The sequence below is a fragment of the Helicoverpa armigera genome, chromosome 14 (assembly GCF_030705265.1).
Source record: "Helicoverpa armigera isolate CAAS_96S chromosome 14, ASM3070526v1, whole genome shotgun sequence".
NCBI classification, from domain to species: domain Eukaryota; kingdom Metazoa; phylum Arthropoda; class Insecta; order Lepidoptera; family Noctuidae; genus Helicoverpa; species Helicoverpa armigera.
The window spans coordinates 7,752,805-7,772,918 of NC_087133.1; the positions used below are offsets into that span (position 1 = coordinate 7,752,805).

The 20,114-nt window shown below is 39.4% G+C and overlaps 1 protein-coding gene across 1 annotated transcript in view; it reads left to right on the forward strand.

Annotated features, from left to right (window-relative positions):
* The window catches only part of LOC110381732 (suppressor of lurcher protein 1), a 359,122-nt gene that overhangs the window by 82,454 nt on the left and 256,554 nt on the right, over window positions 1-20,114 (forward strand). The window contains exon 3 of the mRNA XM_049837140.2: window positions 10,899-10,971. Coding sequence (XP_049693097.2) covers window positions 10,899-10,971 — 73 coding nt within the window. The remainder of the gene's footprint in view (window positions 1-10,898; window positions 10,972-20,114) is intronic.

The window sequence follows — 20,114 nt, forward strand, 5'->3', positions numbered from 1 at the left end:
AAGTTAAACAATAGAAAATTGTCTTAATAATTTTCCTCCTTTTTATCCACTCTAATAATTACGTCTACTTATGTAGGGTTTTCAGGTATGTTCAGTCAAAATATAAGTAAAATATCTTCGATGTTTACTTACAAGACACATTCTACGTCCATTGCCCCCGATTTAGACTTATACCCACTTACCATATTGAAGTAGATGGACCATATAACCGCATGAGATTCGTCGAAGGCGCTGATCTGTTAAATTTAACAAATGGTAGCCATCTCTCTTTGACGGTGCCAATTTACGAAGATGGCGCCCTGTACACTTGTTTAGATAAAACCAGTGATGTGTTCACATTTTGAGGGTTTGTTTCGTTATTTACTCATGAGCTGGTTCACCTTGTCTTTGAGGAGGGTTGTTAAAAAATGCATGCTGTGTGAGAGTTTTTTTTACTGGTAGCTTTGCACAGGGGAAAAGTAATATGTAATGGATTTTTCTCTTGAAAACCTTGCAAGTTACGTTCTGGGTTACGGAATTAATATTAAAATCATGAAACTGAATTCAACTTTACACGTGACCTCCCTCAAATACTTATTGCAAAACAAGTAACATAGTAACATAGTAAAAAAAATATAGTGAACTTACAACAACGGGGTCGTTATGGCTTAATAAAACGGTCGCCTTGAACAATATCTTTCAAAAAACTACGAGTAGCTTCTCGGCCTTCACAAATGCCCACGAGACGACCTCGATTCGCGCCAATTGTTAGAATAAAAACTCTTCAGTGAAGTTGCTTCGAAAAAATAAGAAAAACTAGACGTCATGACAGAAGTGATAACAGATTATCTGATCTTATTCCAGTCTATGTCAGAGTCAGCTGGTCTGATCAGCTCCAGGCATTTAATTAGAAAAATCTTTGTAACAAAGTTCTGAACATTATCTCAGAATTCTGATGTTTGAAAGATTGAGTTAGTCGGAATCTTTAGCATCAAAATTATAGCTAAGGAATAATTCGTTCTTAGAGGAGACGAAATAAAAAGCACATTTTTCGTACACTACTTGTGTCTGTGGGAGCTTGAAATTCGCTTATTTAATACGACATTATTTCAAAAAAACATCACGTAGCTGCAAGCAACGTTGCTTTTATACGTTGTTTAAAAATCCCATTTTGTCTGTACTCCGTGTACAATCCAAGGCAATTTTGCTCTTCAACAAAAAACTTGAAAATATATTCAGTCAAATCGCGTTAAAACTTCCCTGGCTTGCTTCTACGAGTAGGTGTAGTACAAAGCTTTTGATGCAATTTTAACATAAACACGCTTTAGGAAATTATTTATACTGACGTAACCCAGTTTGTGTCTAGTTTGTTTTAAAAAACTTTAGCCTACTTGTAGTGTGATGAAAATAAGCAAATTGGTTTTGTGAACATTGTTTGCTCGGTGAAAAAGTTGGCGTAGTTGAACACAGTGCTATGAGTATGTACACTAGTACGAGTTTCATGTTTCAAGTAATAGGGTTTTCGTCTCTTTGATAAAAGGTGGAGTTCATTTATTCAATATGGAGATAAATATTCTATGAGTTTCATTGATATACATGGAGTTATTCGAGAAAAATATTCACGACTATCTAACTGTGGATTAAAAGTGAATGTAATAAATGTAGCAAAATTACGAAATTTAGTTGTATTAAAACAGTTACATGGAAAGTAGAGTCCAAGAACAATGTCTAAGAGTTTACATATTGCAGATATTACGATAACCACACTCCTTTCCTCCCAAAGTATGCCCCAAGATTAGGAAACCAGTAACTAGTATCACAAATAGAACATCAAGTTTCATCTCAATTAAGTCAAAGATTGACGCGTCTGTCTCCAGTGTATCATGACCATTATTCATCACGCTAGATACATTCGTCTCCTAAGAGACGTATGCTAATATCGTCATGATTAATTAATCTGCCTAACCTTTCATTGAATTTAATATTTGTTTTAGGAGAACTACTTAAATGAGAATAAATTAGAAGTAAATAGGTGCTGCAAGTAAATTAAATGTTATAAATCCTAGTTTAGGACTAATATTTTTATGAGAAAGTTTGTAAGGCTATTTGTGTATAAATATGTTTGTTTCCGCCACTAAACTAACACAATTGATTTTGATGAAGCATATAATCAATATAACTTATACATATATCACAATATCGTATAGGCTATTTTGTATCTATGTGCAGATAAGAATAGTTCCCTCTAGACTCGGTTGAAACAGCGGGCGTCTAGCCACTTATAAAACCCATCTCTTAAACTAAAGTTGTAATAAATAATTTAGACCATCAATTGCATCATATTACTCCCAAGACGTTCACTAAATTCAGACGTCACACCCTAGACTAAATTTTATTAATTATACACTAACGAAAGGGTTCCTAAGCTTCGGCTCGTAAATAATTACAAGTTAGTTCTAGGTACCTTCTTAAGCCAGATTGTACCCACCCACTGTAGGTACCTTTAATGGAATTCACTTTGACTACATTGATCTTAATTAAATATTAGCCGACTTTAATTCGACGTTTTGTGATAGTTGTAGGTAGAGGTCTTTGTGTTCCAAAATTATTGTTTTGCAATTAAAAATTCCTAGAAATTCTAAGAGAATTTAAAGGGTTTTGACGTCATTATTTTGGAATAATCAATTCTGACACAATAAGGTGTTTTATATACCTTAAAATAAATGTGATGACCTATGTGATGTTTGTTTAAAAATCGCTTAAATTATAGTTCTTGATGAATTTAATAACGGCTTCTTCTGAACATTAGGCATGTTAGTATTTATGTTGGGTGATACTTATTATTTTTGTGGAAGAGTTGGCCTTTCTTTTGAATTTAATTGTCAAGTATAACAATACACCAAAGTTTTGTATTTAGAAAGTAAAACTCATGCTTTATTTTGTCCTTTCAATAAATCATACCGTCTGCGGCATTAAGCGACAATATAATCATTTCAACGGAAGAAACAAAGGGCCATTGATACTCACCCCTTTCGAAATATAAAAATAAACGATGCTAATCGAAAAGCTGCTATACAATTTACAAAACCCTTTTCGTCGTTCCTATCATTATAGTGGGTACAATGAAAATTGCCCCCAAGATATTAGCGGGCACCGTCTCAAAACTTTAATAAAGCTTCTTTGTATTTAAATCCCCCATTTAACTTTGTCCCGACATAAGTCCTAGGATTAATGGGAAGACATTGTCAGTAGTACTAATACTCTTGGCGTTTTTAATCGCCCTTAGTTTGCATTTGCCTTTAATTAAAATAATACTAGCAATCCTTCTTACGTCGAAGAACCGAGCTCTATTTGTCTAGCTTACTGATTTTGTTCAGATTTAATGAGCACTTTTTATAATATTTTCCATTGTGTAAGAAAGCTGAATAATGGTGAACGCACTTCGGTCAGAGGAGAACACGACTAACACTCCTAAAGAACCGAGCGGTAAAAATCTGATGCGCGTTTCCAGATGATTTAAGATTTCGGTATTGTAAAGGTTTGACTGCCTCGTTGGTCTAGTGGTCGCAAGCGCGGCTGCTGTGCACGAGGTCTCGGGTTCGATTCTCGAGTCGGGCCGAAATCGCTTTGTGGGTTTTCTTAAACTTTCACAAAGCAGTCCGTAGTCTGGAAGTTGGTGATTGATTCACCCGTGCATCGGAGAGCACGTAAATGTCGGTCCTGCGCCTGATCTCTTTCCGGTCGTGTCGGATTGCCGTCCCATCGGGCTATGAGAGTGAAAGAATAGGGAGTGCACCTGTGTCTGCGCAAATGCTTGTGCACTATAATATGTCCTGAGCAGCTGGCTGATCTCCTTAAGTGAGAACAGCCGCCGTGGCCGAAATCGGCCGTGGACGCCATTATTATTGTAAAGGTGCTGTAAAAACTAATAAAGAAAATTATGTATGGGTAGTAAGTTGAAAAGTGTTATTTGAGCTTAACTCGACTTAATAATCGGAACTTCTGGGTTTATTTTATAAGAAAAGGGAATCAAAATTGATATTCAGTTTCCAAGGAGGTGATTTGATGAAGAGGTAATTTCCGAGCCTTGCATTATTCTTATTATCTTTTCAGAATAATAGGTACCGTATTTCTTCCATTAAGTTATTTAAAAAATTGCCAATAGAGTAGTTTAAGTAGGTATAAGCGTCCAAGTGTAACTTGATAAGGGTTAGCGAGATTAAAACAGTCGTGTCCAGAAATTGGTAACGTCAGCTTAGGTTTAAGATAGGTTTTATTAGAGCTAAAACTATCATGGAATTTTAGAAAAGATGACTTGAAGACTTTGATTGTTTAAAGGCGCTAAACTTTTGTGAAAAGTTATTTCACTGTTATTAAAATCAAAGAAAGGTACAGTCAACTTCAGGTCAGTGGTTATAGTTTTATAGGAAAATCATACTTATACCTATTGAGTTAAGGTACATGACAGTTACCACTAATGTGCAGTTTACTGTACAGGTTTTTTTGGGTGCGTAAATTAGTTTTGAATTTTGACTGGGTGCAGGTTAAACCGCGAGCGGTAGCTAGTATAATATAAAGTCACAGTATCATTTTCTGTAGTCCAAAATTATTAGCTTAATGGCTAAAGTTTAGCTTCGTTAATATTAATTAAAATTGAAAACAATATGAGAAGTTTCACCAAACTTAAGGAGGAAAAACTCAAATTTTACACGGGAAATTAATTAGCAACTAATTTGATTATGTTTCGAACTCCATGACTTAAAGGGTAGGTATATAAACACAATCTGACATGGTAATTTCTGTTTTTGTAATACCAAGTTCAACTGTAGGTTAAACGTGTTTCGCTCGAGGCGTTTCGTTTCACATGTAAAACTTTTCGTTACATACTTATTATTTTTGAGCATTCTTGGAAAATATTTAATGAACTTGATACTTTGTGAACTTGAAGAAGATTTTGTTTTGTTACCCTTTGAGCAATCAATGTACCCATTACAACGAAACGGTTTTTACAACGAAATGTTGTTTCATATTTATTTTTGTATCGAATGTCCTTTAGATGTTCGGACAAGTAAGATCATTGACAAAGGTATTTTACTTAATAGAACATTAAACGTCTGTAAATTCGGATAATTTAAGCTATTGAAATGATATTTGTTTATTATACTATAAAAGATTTATTGTGCCAGTTATCTTTGGAGTTCTATAAACAATTGTTAATTAAACACCTCTTTTAATATAAACAATATTTGGGCCGGTATTTCCAGTAAAATTTTAATTACGATCGGGTGCCATAAAATCCTTACGACTTCAGGTGAATTTAATAAAGCACCATTGTTTTACGATTTGATAGACGTTGTACTGGGTTAAGACCAAAGATAATGAACAAAAGGGCCAATTACCTATTACATTATGTTATTTAAAAGTCAATTGTAAAAAAAGTCAATAGAAGAAAAATTAAACACATCAGTTCCGAGTGATGTATCAGCGATTCAATACCTCTAAAACCGGTACAATAGCAGGAAATCTTTCAGCCCGCAAAACAAGAGAATAAAAACAAAATCGCTACATATCAAGTTACGGAGGAAAACTTCCGAGTTTCCGTATTAACACGAAAAGTGTCCATATCGAACAGTTACCCGAAACTTCGTATTTTGTTCTGCGATTTCCGAAATTGAAATCCATTTAAGTCATGGGCGTTCGTCGTATGCCAGTTGTTTGAATCAGACTTTTTCTTTTAGCCGACATTCCCGAGTGGAAATTTTGGCAATACCCATACGTTTTATGGGTGCTGGTATAATCCAATATTGGATGTGTAGAAGACAAATGTGTCTGACTTTTTTTTGTTAGACCTGCAATAGTTTGGATGTTCGTTATTTGAATGATGCAGATTGATATACAATATAAAATGATAATACAATATTTGACTTGTAATTTTTGCAATAGCTACAGGTCTGTACCGTAAATCAGCCAAATACTAACATTATTTCATTCACCCTTAAACAAAATAAAGAATCTATTACCTACCTGAAATGACAATTTGAACAAAATAACAAAAAAGATCGGCGTCAAGCATTTGTATTTTCTCTTCGTATCAAAATCAACCTGAATCTAGGCTGATTCAATTTATCTGGGACAATTCACATTTCCACATCTCTTTACTCTCAACGCCCGTAATAGTTTGCCGTAGAAAAACAGAAGTTGGGACATTACACAGGGTAATGGAACTGACTTTATTTTTAGTTGTTTATTTCCTTTTAGAACGACAAATGAAAGAAAAACGTACAAGTTTTACGAGTAATCAAAGTTCTAAGTATACCTTTTTTTCTGACCCACATAACTTTGCGAACATTAAAAACTCCGCAAAGTTTAATGAGTATGTAAAAGTGCGGAAATGATAAGTTAGATTGAAAAAGTGCTAGGGAAACCTAGCGGCGTCGGTTGCTTCCGCGCTTTATTTAATGAGATAGAAAATACCCAAATAATTTTAAAAAATATGTGGGAAATTATTAAGACAAAAAGTATAAAAACTAAAACATTTTTATCATACACGGAACTGGAAAAGTACGTACGTGACAAGAAAAGAGATTTTAAACTTCCCCTGAGTTCCTTTTTACGAATTTTAAATGCAAACATGAAGTTTCCGTCTATTCCATAAACAAATTCTAGCTAAAATACGGCGCTTCTAAATTTGAGTTTTTAGTTTTAAAATAAAATAAAACTAAAATTTTAGACGGCATCTGTTCGGTGCATTTTGAGCACACAACCACACATCGTGGAAGTTTGTTTAGAACTAACTCGGAGTACTAAAAACGGACAAGATAAAATATTACCACAAGCGAATGTTTTATGCGTTCTACGGGGAGTGCATGTTTTGTTTCTTTCAATATTTACACAGCTGACCGCGCTGTGGAGTTCGACGCGAACCTCGTAACATGTTACGTATCGTCGTTTTTTGTTGCATGTATCGGATTAACCCTGTTTTTCGCTGTTCGTCGGTTTAATGCTGTACTTTGTGGCTTTTTCGTCCTTTTTGGGATTTAAACTATGGTTAGTAATCTGTGCTATGGTTTACTGCGACATTTGGTTTCAATACCTTTTCATTGTTTTGTAAAAGTTAATATGATAGATTACTAAAAGCATTATTGTGTTCTTTTGTAGCTTTCTTATTGATGTCAAATAAATAGAACTATTCAATCGTCATTTGTTTGGAACATTCAAAACGAAACAATTCCTAAACTACAATAATAATATAGCATTGTTAGAATGTTTCTATAAAACGTTTAAATTCTCAGTGTCGAAACATCACATCATAAAGCCTAATTGTTAATACAATAGAAATTTTTGCTCATTTATGCTGAAAATCGGAAAATTAATGCTACAATTTGCGGTAATAGGTTATTTTGATATAAAATTATCTTTATAATAAACTAGCTGAATTATAATAATGTGGTGTTGTGGCTTCAGTGGTTTATGGGCTTCAAAATTTTAACAGAGACACTATCTTTTAGCTAATATTTTTATTTTATGGAAATTAATTATTATAAACAAATTAGTGGTGACATATTTCATTCCGATTTTGTGGTTCCTTTTATTTTGTTAAAGTTTTAGCTTCAGCCAAAAGCAGGTCTATTTTATATAATTGCATATATCTAATTAAAACGATAATGGCGAATCAAGCAAAGCGATAATGATGTGACTTCTCAATCACTATTAAGAATCACTCAGTAAAAATTCAGAAGCATAAATTTCTAAATCAACAAATGTAGCAAATTCCTACCTTTACTCTTCTTCATTATATAGACGCTAAACTGCGAGGCTGTTTCATCTCAATTTACTATAACAACGGACATTAAGGTTTGACGGGCGACGACAAGCGTCCATCAATAACCCTCCCCCCACTCCCCCACCTGGCAATAATAATGAGAAAAAGATTAATGTGAACTTACTGTTCGTACCAATAAATCATCAGATCTTATACTATTTACCTTATAAATGGAGCTTAGTAACGACTGTTGTTTTTGGAGGCTAAGTATTTTCTTACAATCTGTAAGTAAATGTGTCCCCGCGGTTCCACCTACGTTGACTTATCGCACCTGGATTAAGAGTTGCCGATGTCCTTTCTCAGGCCTTGGATGATTTGTGTACGATATTTCATATAAATCGGTGCAGTGGTTTTGGATTGAAAGCGGGTCAGATTGGGATACTCATCAATGTTTATATTCTCCTACAAATGTAGGAGTTTCTATACAAAAAATAAATTCTGATTTCGGCTAAAAATCATAACCAATTAGGATGATTTACGATTATGAGAAAGAAAGGACTAAGTCGCGAAAAATGACATAAGCCAGTTAGGTATCTTTGGCATAAATCAACAGAATCGCAAAGAAATAGATTTTGTTCTAATGTAAAATACACGGCGATCCGAAGAGAAAATAATATATTTTGTCCAAAGAATGGAGCGCAGACTAAAAACGCAGTTATATTAGAAGTGTCAAATGCCAATTAACAGCAAATAATTTCTACGTGTGGCAACACAAAGGCTGGTGTTGCCAATTACAGCAATTAACTTTTGTTTGCGAATTGTTTTAAATTGATAAACGAGTCTAATATTGTGTTTGCTGCCGCAATAAAACTTCCATCTAACTGATATTAGGTAGGAATTTTGCATTTGTTGCTACATATGCTTTGGTTATTGTTATTATGAATATGTTAAGCGGTATTTTAATGGCTTTAAGTAAGTTACTTTAGTCAAATTTAATTTAAGCCGTTTAAGAGTTTTACTTGTTCTGTGTTTAGTTTGTCATTTTATATGGCTCCAATTAAAATGCTTATGTTCCTTAAGACTATCAAAGCAAAGTAAAAAAGATTAAAACGAATATCATAAACATTTTTTTATACTCCCGTCTGCTACATTTCCGAATGAGATAAGTAAATGCGTTACGAAATCCAAAACCATGGCAAAACTTACCTTAAATTACATTTTCCTTCACACAAAAGTAAATGGGTCTTAAATAACAAAGCAGGTTAACTATTTTGCTAAACGAACTCGTTTGTCTAGCTATCACCAAAACAACGGAATTTCTAGCATTGCGGTTCCTTTACGGAATGATAACAGCCTGATGTCACTGGATTGTATACAAGCTGGGAACTGTTAATTGTTGCCCGTTTCCTTGTAATGATAGAGGTAAGAGAACTGTAGTGTACAAAGACAAATTTTGCAAAGGTAAATCGGTAATCGGTAAAATCACTTTTATCATTCCTACTTCTAGTGCATCATATGTATGTACCATTGTAGGTCCACATGGCTAACGTGTGTCTAGCCTTTTCATACGACTGAAGTCAGATAGAGTTCCACACGGATCCCTTGGCAAGACGGGTTGTCAGAAGGCTTCTGACTGCCGAAGACCCGTAACCACTGCCAAAAATGTTGAAATGAAATCCGGGATCCACCAATTTATCGCGGCTTCCAAAACATTTAAGAACTCGCTATGATGATATGGTCATCCATCCACGGACCGACCGCGCTTACTGTTTCTTAACCTTATGATCGATCGATTCACGCGGCTTTCACTGAGCCACGCTCTCCATATGGCTAATGTACCAGTCAACAATAAAGTGATAAATTCGCTAAAACACACGAACACAAATCCAACATCACGCGACCATTGATATTATAATTAGCCTGTCGTGTCACGATTTAATTACTCAAAAGTGAACAATGTTATGATGTGAAATTTTAATGACATTGATATAGCACCTCACTTTTATTACTATTTTCTGTATATATTAATATTTTTTTAATAATATGGGGCTTGATTTTTCCAACGCGTCAGGAAATTATATTATACGCAACTTAAATTGAGGAGTAACACAAGAACCCCATGTTCAACGTATAATCTACAGAGCGGAGTGAGCCAAAAATTCACATGCAAGCAATTTGATACTGAGAAATCGTACTCGTATACGAAAACCAACAATACAGAAAATTAATAATAAAAAATGAGTTTTCCAAGGAAAGATCCAATGTGTGATCCAAATCACGTAACAAATACATGGTAATATTTATTTATTCACAGAACAATGTCAGTAAAAAAGCACTGTTACTCAGTAAGATTAAATATTAAACAACACAGGTAGTTCATAAAATACTTGGTGCATTATTTACAAAAAGCCCAGAGGTGTATCCAAGACCGGGTTTTGCGGCAGCAAACACAATTTTTCATTTTGCTCCGGCGTCCAGGACAAAGAGGAATTTTAATGCAATTTAGTAGTCGCATTGTACCCTAGAGTTGGTGGCATTTTTACAGCACACGGCTTACGAAAGGTGTCACGAGTAGAATGGACCTAAAAAAATAATTACTCAACCGTGTTGTGATATTATAAGTAAAGCTTGCATTTTTAAAAGGGTTGAGAGATCGCGCGTATGAGTAGGGCTGAAATTTTTCGCACTCATGAAATATTTGTGACGAAATGTCGACTGAGCGTTGGCGGTTTATATTTGAAAGCGTAGATGTAGGTCTGTATACTTTACGAGAAGGTATGTGTAGGTATCTAAAATACATACAGAATTTCACTGTTTTTTTCAGGGAGTTAGACGGAGCCTTCAAAATATAAGCTGCGATCCTTTACGTTTTTAGACATCACCCATATCCTTCTAGGGTATCTTCCGGCGTTTCCATTAACATTCAATCTTGATCCCTTTTACTTATACCTTTCGAAACATACATGTATAGGCTCTTATTGAAATATGGTGTCTACTTTGTTGAACATTTTATTTAAAATTCCGACTTATACCTATCGCTAAAAGCCAGAATAATTTCCAAGCTAAATATTTTTTATTTTTCAATTTCAATTGCCATATATTCGTCTATACCTTTGTATGTATGTATGTTAGATAAATGTTTATCTGTTTGTTCCAGTTGTCGGCTACGTTGCTAGTGTTTCTCCACCTATCGATGCACGTCGTCGATGAAGGCCACGCCGTCAATCCCAGTGAGTATTGTCTTTGTTTTGTTACTCGTATACGATAGAGGTATCTATACTGCTTTCAAGAGTTGTATATTAAGGAAGTATATGCTACGGGGAGTTGCGCAGGCTGTGCTTAATAGACGGAAAAACAAAACACTTTCCTAATTTTGTAAAGAATTAAAAATAAACTTACATATCGCATAATTGTAAGCCTTTCTAGTATCCCACAGGCATATTAAAATAACTTATAAGAATAATATGGGTACTTTTCTGACTTAGAATCGAACCCACACACTCAATTCAAATGCTTTAACTCCTATTCCACAACAACTTCGAATAAAAACTGAAAACCACAACATTAGCCCACAAAACACAGCTTACAAAACATCGCAAATAGCTGAATTACCTTCCGTTTAATCCAATTATCCGGTCTTTGTAAGCCATTAAATAGGAAAGTTAGGGAACTCTTTCCCTCCTCTGCATTTTATCGTCTGATTAATTTCATTGTGGTTAGTGCGAACAGTAACTTTCCGAGCGAAACTTGACAACGGACACTTGTTTTTAATGATCTTCGCGTACTTGGACATGCTTCATTAAGTTTTTTAACTCGATTTTGTATAAAAATTTCAAAGAGCACTGTAGTTTTGTCATAAATAATTGAAGCAGTTTTCCGTCATACAGCATACGTTAGTATTGATATATGACAAACGTGCTTAAAGCATAAAGTCGCCTTCTTTATTACTGCCATAAAAATACAATATTTCTGGGTTGTTTAAAAAATCATTGCGTCGCGCAGGATCATTTCTTCCTGTAGGTAAAATAAAATGTGAATGCCATACATATTAAAAACTCACAGATTGTCAGTTAAAAATCGAAATTAAACTTTTATTCCGTACTCACTCGAATGCAGGAGAGGTATAACACGCAACATAGCATCTACCAAAGAACCAAATAATTTCTTTAACTTCGAAGTAAAAAATGCAAACAAGTCTATATGTATCTTCTGCCTCTATATGAATTGAATCCACTCATCTTCTAATCCCATTTCATCTGAACAATATTTTTATCCATCTCCACCCAATCCTACATACACAACAGTCTCTAAACCTGGTCGCTTTTGTTGTTTGATACTTAAATCCGGGCTTAACCGAGCATTTGACACAGAAACGCAGACTCACCGCTAGCGAAACGCAATCATCTAGTCTAACTTCCACGGGTAATTCTCCCCGTATAAGTTTAAGAGTAAATAACGTTCGTTGAGAATAACTAGTAAAGAGTTTGGACCTGTTCTAGAGTTTGTTGATGTATAAAGAGTCGTTCAGTCAGGCTGCTAATGTTTTAAAAGTTTGGTTCTATATCTTCCTTTTAAAAGTGAGAAAAAGTTGAGTAACAACTATGTTTAGTAACAGTGTGAAAGTAATTTAAAATTGATAAATTATTAGACATTTGGACCACGCTAATAAATCTCTAATATATCCACGCTAATAAGTCCCGCGTCTGATCTCGTTTCGGCCGTGTCGGATTGTCATCCAATGGAACAATGAAAATGGCTACAATGAGATTGAGAGAACAGAAAGTGCACTTACGCGTATGTTTGGCTGTAAATCTTTTCAATTAATATACGATCGCCTAGTTGAATATCGGACTAATAATTAAATTTTACCAAAAAATTTTTATAGTTTTTTCCAACTTTTCATTTATTTCTAGTTCACATTTTCCATATACCCGTACTATGCAGATTCATAATAACGTAGCGTGCAGCATTTGACGTGGTGACAATAGAGAACGCCGACTATTAGCGCGCTCGCCCTACGTGCGTGCAATGCGGAAAAACGGTCAATATACACGAGTGGACGATGAAGTGAGCAGTTACCCTAATAGTTGCGTTGATATTTTTGTTGTATTTTTATTGTGTACCTACATATCTAACTATTCATTTTATGATTATATTTTTTTAATATATGTATTGTGTAAAAATATTTATATTAACCTCTCTAAATAAAGACTGATAGATGAGAAATCGAATATCGACTACAGTATTAAGTTGTAAATACCGAATATTTCATACGTAACGAAGTATTAATATGACAAATTTTATATTTAAACTCATTTTATATTAAACAAAACCATATATGCTGTTAATTAAATAATAGAAAAAATATTTTGTCATTAGTATGCAAAGCCAATTATGTCAAATAAATTCATCGCATTTTCATTAAATTGGTTCAATTAATAAAATTAAGCTTTCACTGATAACGAATTTAAAATAAGCTGCTAGTAAACGATTTTATTTTATCAATATGTAACTACGAATTAATATTCAAACATAGGAAAACCTTTTCATAAAATTGACTATGATGACTTGTAAAAAGCAAATCCAGTATTAAGTAGAACTTGGTTTATTCATAGACGGTTATATGCACAAAACAATTAGGCATATATATCAATCAAATGAATAAAACAACCTTTTTAAGTAAACTTCAAACCTTTTAACAATATAACAAAAATTACCTACGACATCGCTCATTCTTGCTCCAGCGCATTGAAATAATGAATTACCTTTGTACAGCCTTTGCTAATTACCTCATAATAAGGTTAACATGCAACCATATGGGCGAGATACTGAGAACGATAGCATACAGGAATATGTACGTACAGTGACATACATACATATCTACCTACTTATAGACTGTTGAGGTAATATATTATGAAATAAAATATAAATATTTTATTAAAAACGTAGATAAGAATGAATTAATAAAATTGCTCAGTCATCATTCCCCGAGCCTTCCCAACAACTATGTTGGGGTCGGCTTCCAGTCTAATCGTGTGCACCAGTGTTTTACAAGGAGCGTCTGCCTATTTGACCTCCTCAACCCAGTTACCCGGGCAACCCCCTGGTGCCAGACTTACTGGCTTCTGACTTAACATTGAATTTTAGCGACATTGGATTTTTAAATTGATTTTTTAAATAAAAACCCATTATGTGTATTTTGACTTAGGTGCCTAGTCAATTTGAGTAAGAAAATAAATACCTAGTAGTCAATATCTAATGCGAGAAAAGATACAGTAAAGTATTGTGTTTCACAAGATCGTTGTCGTGATCGTTTTTATGTTACACCCGTAGGGAACGCACTTACGAGTGTTCTAGTGTTGCGGGTATGTATGTATCTATGTACCTTGTCATGTATAATCAGGCAATCTGTCTGTTCATTTGGAGTACGCATTGCAGAAGCACATGGAAACACATCCAATAGTTCCATTGATTCTCGAATCCAGTTCAAAACGTAACAAAATCATATTGTGCGGGACAATACGAATCGTAAAATAATTACGCGAGTGCGGAACAATATGTGTCGTGAATAATTATACGATCGAAGTGATTATGTTTCAATATTTATATCTTAATGTTTTAATGTTTGTTGCTTGATAGTCTAATAACATTTGTAAGATACTTTAAAATTGTAAAATGACTAGGTCAAATTCACTTTATAAAGTAGACTAGGGCCCAGACCGCACGCCAAAACGCGTGGGCCAATAAGAAGCAAGTGTTGAAACAAGAAATTTGTAAATATTTCCTTATTGGTCTAATTTAACGCGCTCTGATTGGTCGTCCAATCAGAGCTTTAGAAATAGTTTGCCCAAAATTGTATAAAATGAGAGCCATTGTAAGCCGCTCAACCACTCCACTTCTGACTCTCGTCGTGTACGGACGTGTCGCTCTGCGCTCGCCCGTTTACGACTTTTGTCTTTGTTACGCCCGACGTAACGCTCACCGTAGTCGCTCTGCCGACTACAAATATATCAATCTAAAGCTGCTTTTTTCAAAGCGGCGGACGATTATCCTGTTTCTAAAACGTTTGTGTCAAGTAAATTCAGTTGACCCCTTCTGGGTAAAAGCCACAGTTTCGTGGTTCTCGGTTGAAACCATACGGTGCCAACGAAGCCGAGAGGGTGTTGACCCAATCACACCCGCCGAACCCCTTCAGGGCAAGGCAGTCAATTGGACGGGAGCTCGGATTTCGGCCTTGGGGGATCTCCTAGTCGTGCCTTGCATCTGGTTTGCTTTCACAGCTACACACCTGGTGTCGGTTGGGTATCTCTATACCCTTCGCACTAGACTGGCTAGGGCCCGTTCGCACAATAAGACTGGCGAACGGTTTACAAGCTTAGGGCTCACCAATAGGTACTCACCTCCTGCCTATACCCGGCAGGAGGGTTACACATCCCGGGCCCATCCACCCGGGGAGATAGGAGATAGGTTGTTAGGTTTTATAATTAGGCCCCCACTCTTAGCTCGGTAGCCCTCTTCCCTCACGGGAAAATGACTACCGAAGTTATTAAATTCTTTTTCGAGGTCCTCCTCAAGGACCAAGACATTGTCGCCAAATATGGCGACTTGATAAATAACCTTGATATCAAGGACCCGCGCCTAGCGCGCTATTGTGTTATCACCGATAACGGCTCAACAAAGGAGGCCGGCGCAGCTGTGTCGCCCCATTGTTGAGCCTATAATCTCTTCGGGGAAAACCGCCGCATTAGCGGAAACGGTAATCCCAATACAATGGTCGATGCCCAGCTGCACTCGACCATTGTACTAATCCCATTGTCTCACAGACAATGGAAATAACTCAGGCGAGTGCACCTGCGTCAAACGTCGACGCCGAATGCATGGACACCTCGTCCTCCCGCTCTGCCTCACCCGTCCCTGAGGATGCTCAACCCTCCGAGCCCTCTGACTCCTCTTCCTCCGACGAAGACTTCACCGTCGTACAGGGAGGTAAGAGGAAAAGAACAAAACAACGACAAGGCGCGCAAGACCATCGCCCTTGCCGCATCTCCTCTCCCTAGCCCGCCCGCTGTGTCTACAGCATCCCCGCCCGTCACCCTCGACCTCGCAGGTCGCTTCCTCCCAAGGTGCCGCTAAGCCCAAAAGCGCACCAAAACAAACCTCCGCCGCCTGTATACTTACAGGACAAGGCAAAATGGACCGAAGTGTCCAAGTTGTGTGTTGATCGTAAGATCAACTACAGATCGGCCTCCAATACCGGCAACGGTATAAAAATCGTCCTCCCTACGTCAGACGACTATAGGGAGATAACTAAAGCGCTAAGAGCGAGGAACATTTCGTTCCACACTTACTTCCCCGAGGAAAACCCTCCGGGTCGTCATTACCCGTATTCCGAAGGAAATCCCTTCGGATGACATTTTAAGTGACCTTAAGTCACAAAACATCCCTGCGACGCAAGTTCATGGGATGCACCGCGCCCGCAGCGGCCACGCCTTCGACATGGTGCTCGTAGTATGCGAGCCGTGTCCCTCTAAAATCCACCCGATTTTTAACATCAAATCGGTGTGTAATTTAACCGGCATCTCAATCGAGAAGCCAATAGATCTGGCATTGTATCCCAATGCCACCGTTGCCAACTGTGGGGTCACTCACAGCGCAACTGTTTCGCCCAGCCTAGGTGCGTGAAATGCCTAGGCCAACACGGCACCTCCGACTGCCCGCGACCCAAGGACCGCACTCTGTGCACCGAGCCTCCGAGCTGTGTACTCTGCGGCGCCTCAGGTCATCCTGCCAACTACCGCGGCTGCCCAAAGGCCCAAAACGTCTCCCAAGCTGGCCAAGCGTGCAAACGCCCGCCAGCTAAGGAAAGCCCATCAGCGAGGCTACCTACCGCTCAACTTCCCGAGCGTCTCAGCCCACAACGGCCCTCCCCATGGAGCCCTCTCAACCATCAGAGAGCCTTTCCAACCCCGAGGCCAACTCAGCCCCAGCCAACTCCCGCCCCGGTGAATAATTCCACCGCGGCGCCCGCGAGCTTACCTCGCGTCCCTCCCGTCGTTCCCTCCGCGCCCTCCGCGCCCTCCGCGGCTCCTATAGCCGCCAAGCCCGCGCAAGCGCAAGCGATCGCGCCTTCTTCTAGCCCAGTATCAGCGCTCAGTTCTATGAACGTTATACTGAGCACGTTCAGTGTATTTACGAGCGACAGAGCTCAACAACTTTCGAGGGAGATAGTCGCCAGCAATGGCGACCTTATCAAACTCTACTCCGTTATGCAGGAGTATTCAGATGTCGCCCAGGCAGTTCAAAACCTGCCTCACTTTAGGAAATAGAAATGGATAATACATCCAAAATTAAACCCCATTCCCTTAGGCTTGGCTATTATAATGCCAACGGTATTCTCGGCCAACGCGACGAGATTTCCGCCTTCCTACAATCCCATAAGATAGACATTCTTCTCGTACAAGAGACCTTCCTAAAGCGTGTACGCGGCCCTAATATAGCCAACTATAAGTTAATTAGAAATGACAGGATCACACGCCACAAAGGCGGCACGCTTATCTATTATAAAAGATCGCTACATTGTGTAGAGATCACTCCCCCCGACTTAAGCTGCATTGAAGCCTCGATCTGTCGACTAGCCATGTCCCAGCACCAGTCGATCACTCTCGTATCGGCCTACTGCCCTCCCACGTCCTCATCCTTTCAGTCCTACGACCCGATCCTTTTCACGAACGATCTCAGAGCCTTACTAGGCCTGAGCGACTCTGTAATAATAGCAGGCGATCTAAACGCCAAACATCCCGCCTGGAATAGCAACACTACTTCTCCAAGAGGCAGGTTGCTATTCAATCAGTGTGAATCCCTCAACTTCGATGTCATCGCTCCGATGCATCCCACTCACTTTCCTAATATAGTCGACCACCTTCCCGACGTTCTCGATGTAGCGCTCCTCAAGAACGTAAACTTACGTTTACATTCGATCGAGGTACTACACGAGCTCACCTCCGACCACAGACCGGTTCTTGTGGAACTAGCCTCGCGCTCAGGCCCACTCGACCCGGATCGCCCTCCTCCCACCCAGATTGTCACGGACTGGAGAATGCTAAGCGAAAGCTTGAAATCCTCCTCCGCCCAGTTAGAATCAATTCCCGATGAAATCAACTCAGTCGCTGACATGACGGGCGCGATCGGCTCGTTCACCGAGCACGTACAATCCACCGTGGACAAGTGTTCACGTAGAGTTGAAGCGACGAGCTTTCATCGCTTCAAGCTCCCGGATGACGTGCGTGCTCTGGTGACCGAGAAGAACGCGGCTGTCCGTGCCTACAGTACTTTTCCCTGCGACGCTAACAAGTCTCACATGCGTAACTTACAGCGTGCTGTAAAGGAACGCCTTGCTGAGATGCGTGAAACGCGCTGGGACAAGACGCTGAGCGAACTCGAGCCGACTCATCAAGCCTTCTGGCAGCTTCAAAGGAAACTCAAATCCGATGAAGTAGCTTCCACCCTCCGATCAAACGCCCCGACAATTCCATCGCCTTCGAGGACGATGAAAAGCGGAATGTCTGGCCGACAGCCTCGAGGCTCAATGCTCGCCTAGTACCCAACCGGTCGACCCGGCTCACCTACTAAAGGTCGAAGCCGAGGTCGAGCGCAGATCCTCCCTACCACCGCAAGAAGACCCCGACGATCCCTTGCCTCCCGTCACTCCAGACGAAGTGGCAGAGATCATCAAACGTCTCAAACCCCGTAAAGCTCCGGGCCCAGATAGAATAACCAATAAAGTGTTCAAAATCCTACCCGCTTCCCTCGTAATGCTCATGACCGCGATCTTCAATTGCGCCATGACCCATAACCTGTTCCCACAGGCATGGAAAGAGGCAACCGTAATCGGTATTCCCAAACCCGGTAAACCAAAATCAGACCCGTCCAGCTATCGCCCTATCAGTTTACTCAATGTGTTCGGCAAGATCTACGAGATACTTATCTATAAGCGTCTCAAAGATTACGTCGAAGCAAAGAGTCTTATTCCATTAGAACAGTTTGGTTTTCGAACCCATCACTCTTGTGTTCAACAAGTCCACCGCATCGTGGAAGGTGTGAGCCACGGATTCCAACGTGGCCAACTCACCGGCACGATTCTCTTCGACATAGCAAAGGCATTCGACAAAGTCTGGCACAAAGGCTTGATTTACAAGCTTTACCAACTCGGTGTCCCAGACCGTCTCGTCGTCATCTTACGAGACTTTTGTCGAATCGCACCTTTCGCTATCGCATAGACGGCACTCTTTCTTCGGCCCACCCTATAAAGCTGGCGTCCCACAAGGCTCGGTACTCTCCCCCATCCTCTTCACGCTATACACTAGCGATATTCCTAAGAACAAGCATGTTCAATTAGCCCTATTCGCCGACGACACGGCAATCTACTGCTCAGGCCGCAGCCCAGCCGCCATAGTGAGACATCTCCAAGCCTATTGCAACACCCTAGGTGTCTGGACTAGGCTATGGAGAATCGAACTCCACCCCGACAAAAGCCAGGCCATACTCTTTTCGAGCCCCGCCGTAGGCTTCCTCCCGCGCCCCCGTCAGTCACCATGTTTGGTAGGCCGATTCCTTGGAAGGAGCATGCCAAATATCTAGGTGTAATCTTAGACCAGCGCCTCTCATTCGCCGAGCACATACGTAAGGTGCGCTCTAGAGCAGCCTTTGTGTACGGCAGATTGCACTCTTGCTCAATTCAAAGAGCAAATTATCTCTTAAATCCAAGTTACGCCTCTACGGATCGTGCATACCCCGTCATGATGTATGCTTGCCCTGTGTTCGCACAGGCAAGCCATCGCTGCCTTCACAGAATGCAAGCCCTTCAAAACCGTGCCTTACGGAAAATCACAGGAGCTCCCTATTATGTTCGAAATGAGATTCTTCATGTCGACTTAAAAATCCCTACCATCCGCCAGTATATGAAGCGTGCCGCCATACGGTACTTCGAACGCGCTGAGAAACATGATAACTCACTTATCGTGTCAGCCAGTAATTACACTCCCTCCCGCATCAGTAGGATTCGCCGCCCTAGGCATGCCCTTCTAGAACCTGACGATGAGATAACTGTCCTCCAAGAGAGTAGTAAACTCACTAGCACCCTATACAAACACAAACCGCGTTCGTACAAACCTCGCCGCCGAGGTCCGCCGCGACGTCCCGTTCTCTGTCCTCCCGACCCTTGCTCATCGAGCCAGCCCGCGAGCTGAGCCAGTAGCTTTAAATTCCCCATTTAATAATAATGATCATATGATCCAGCCTGTCCCTTTGCTGCCTCCCCAGCGACGCCCTAAGCCGAGGTCCGACCCCACAGGGGGTACCCTTAGCGCAGTCGCTT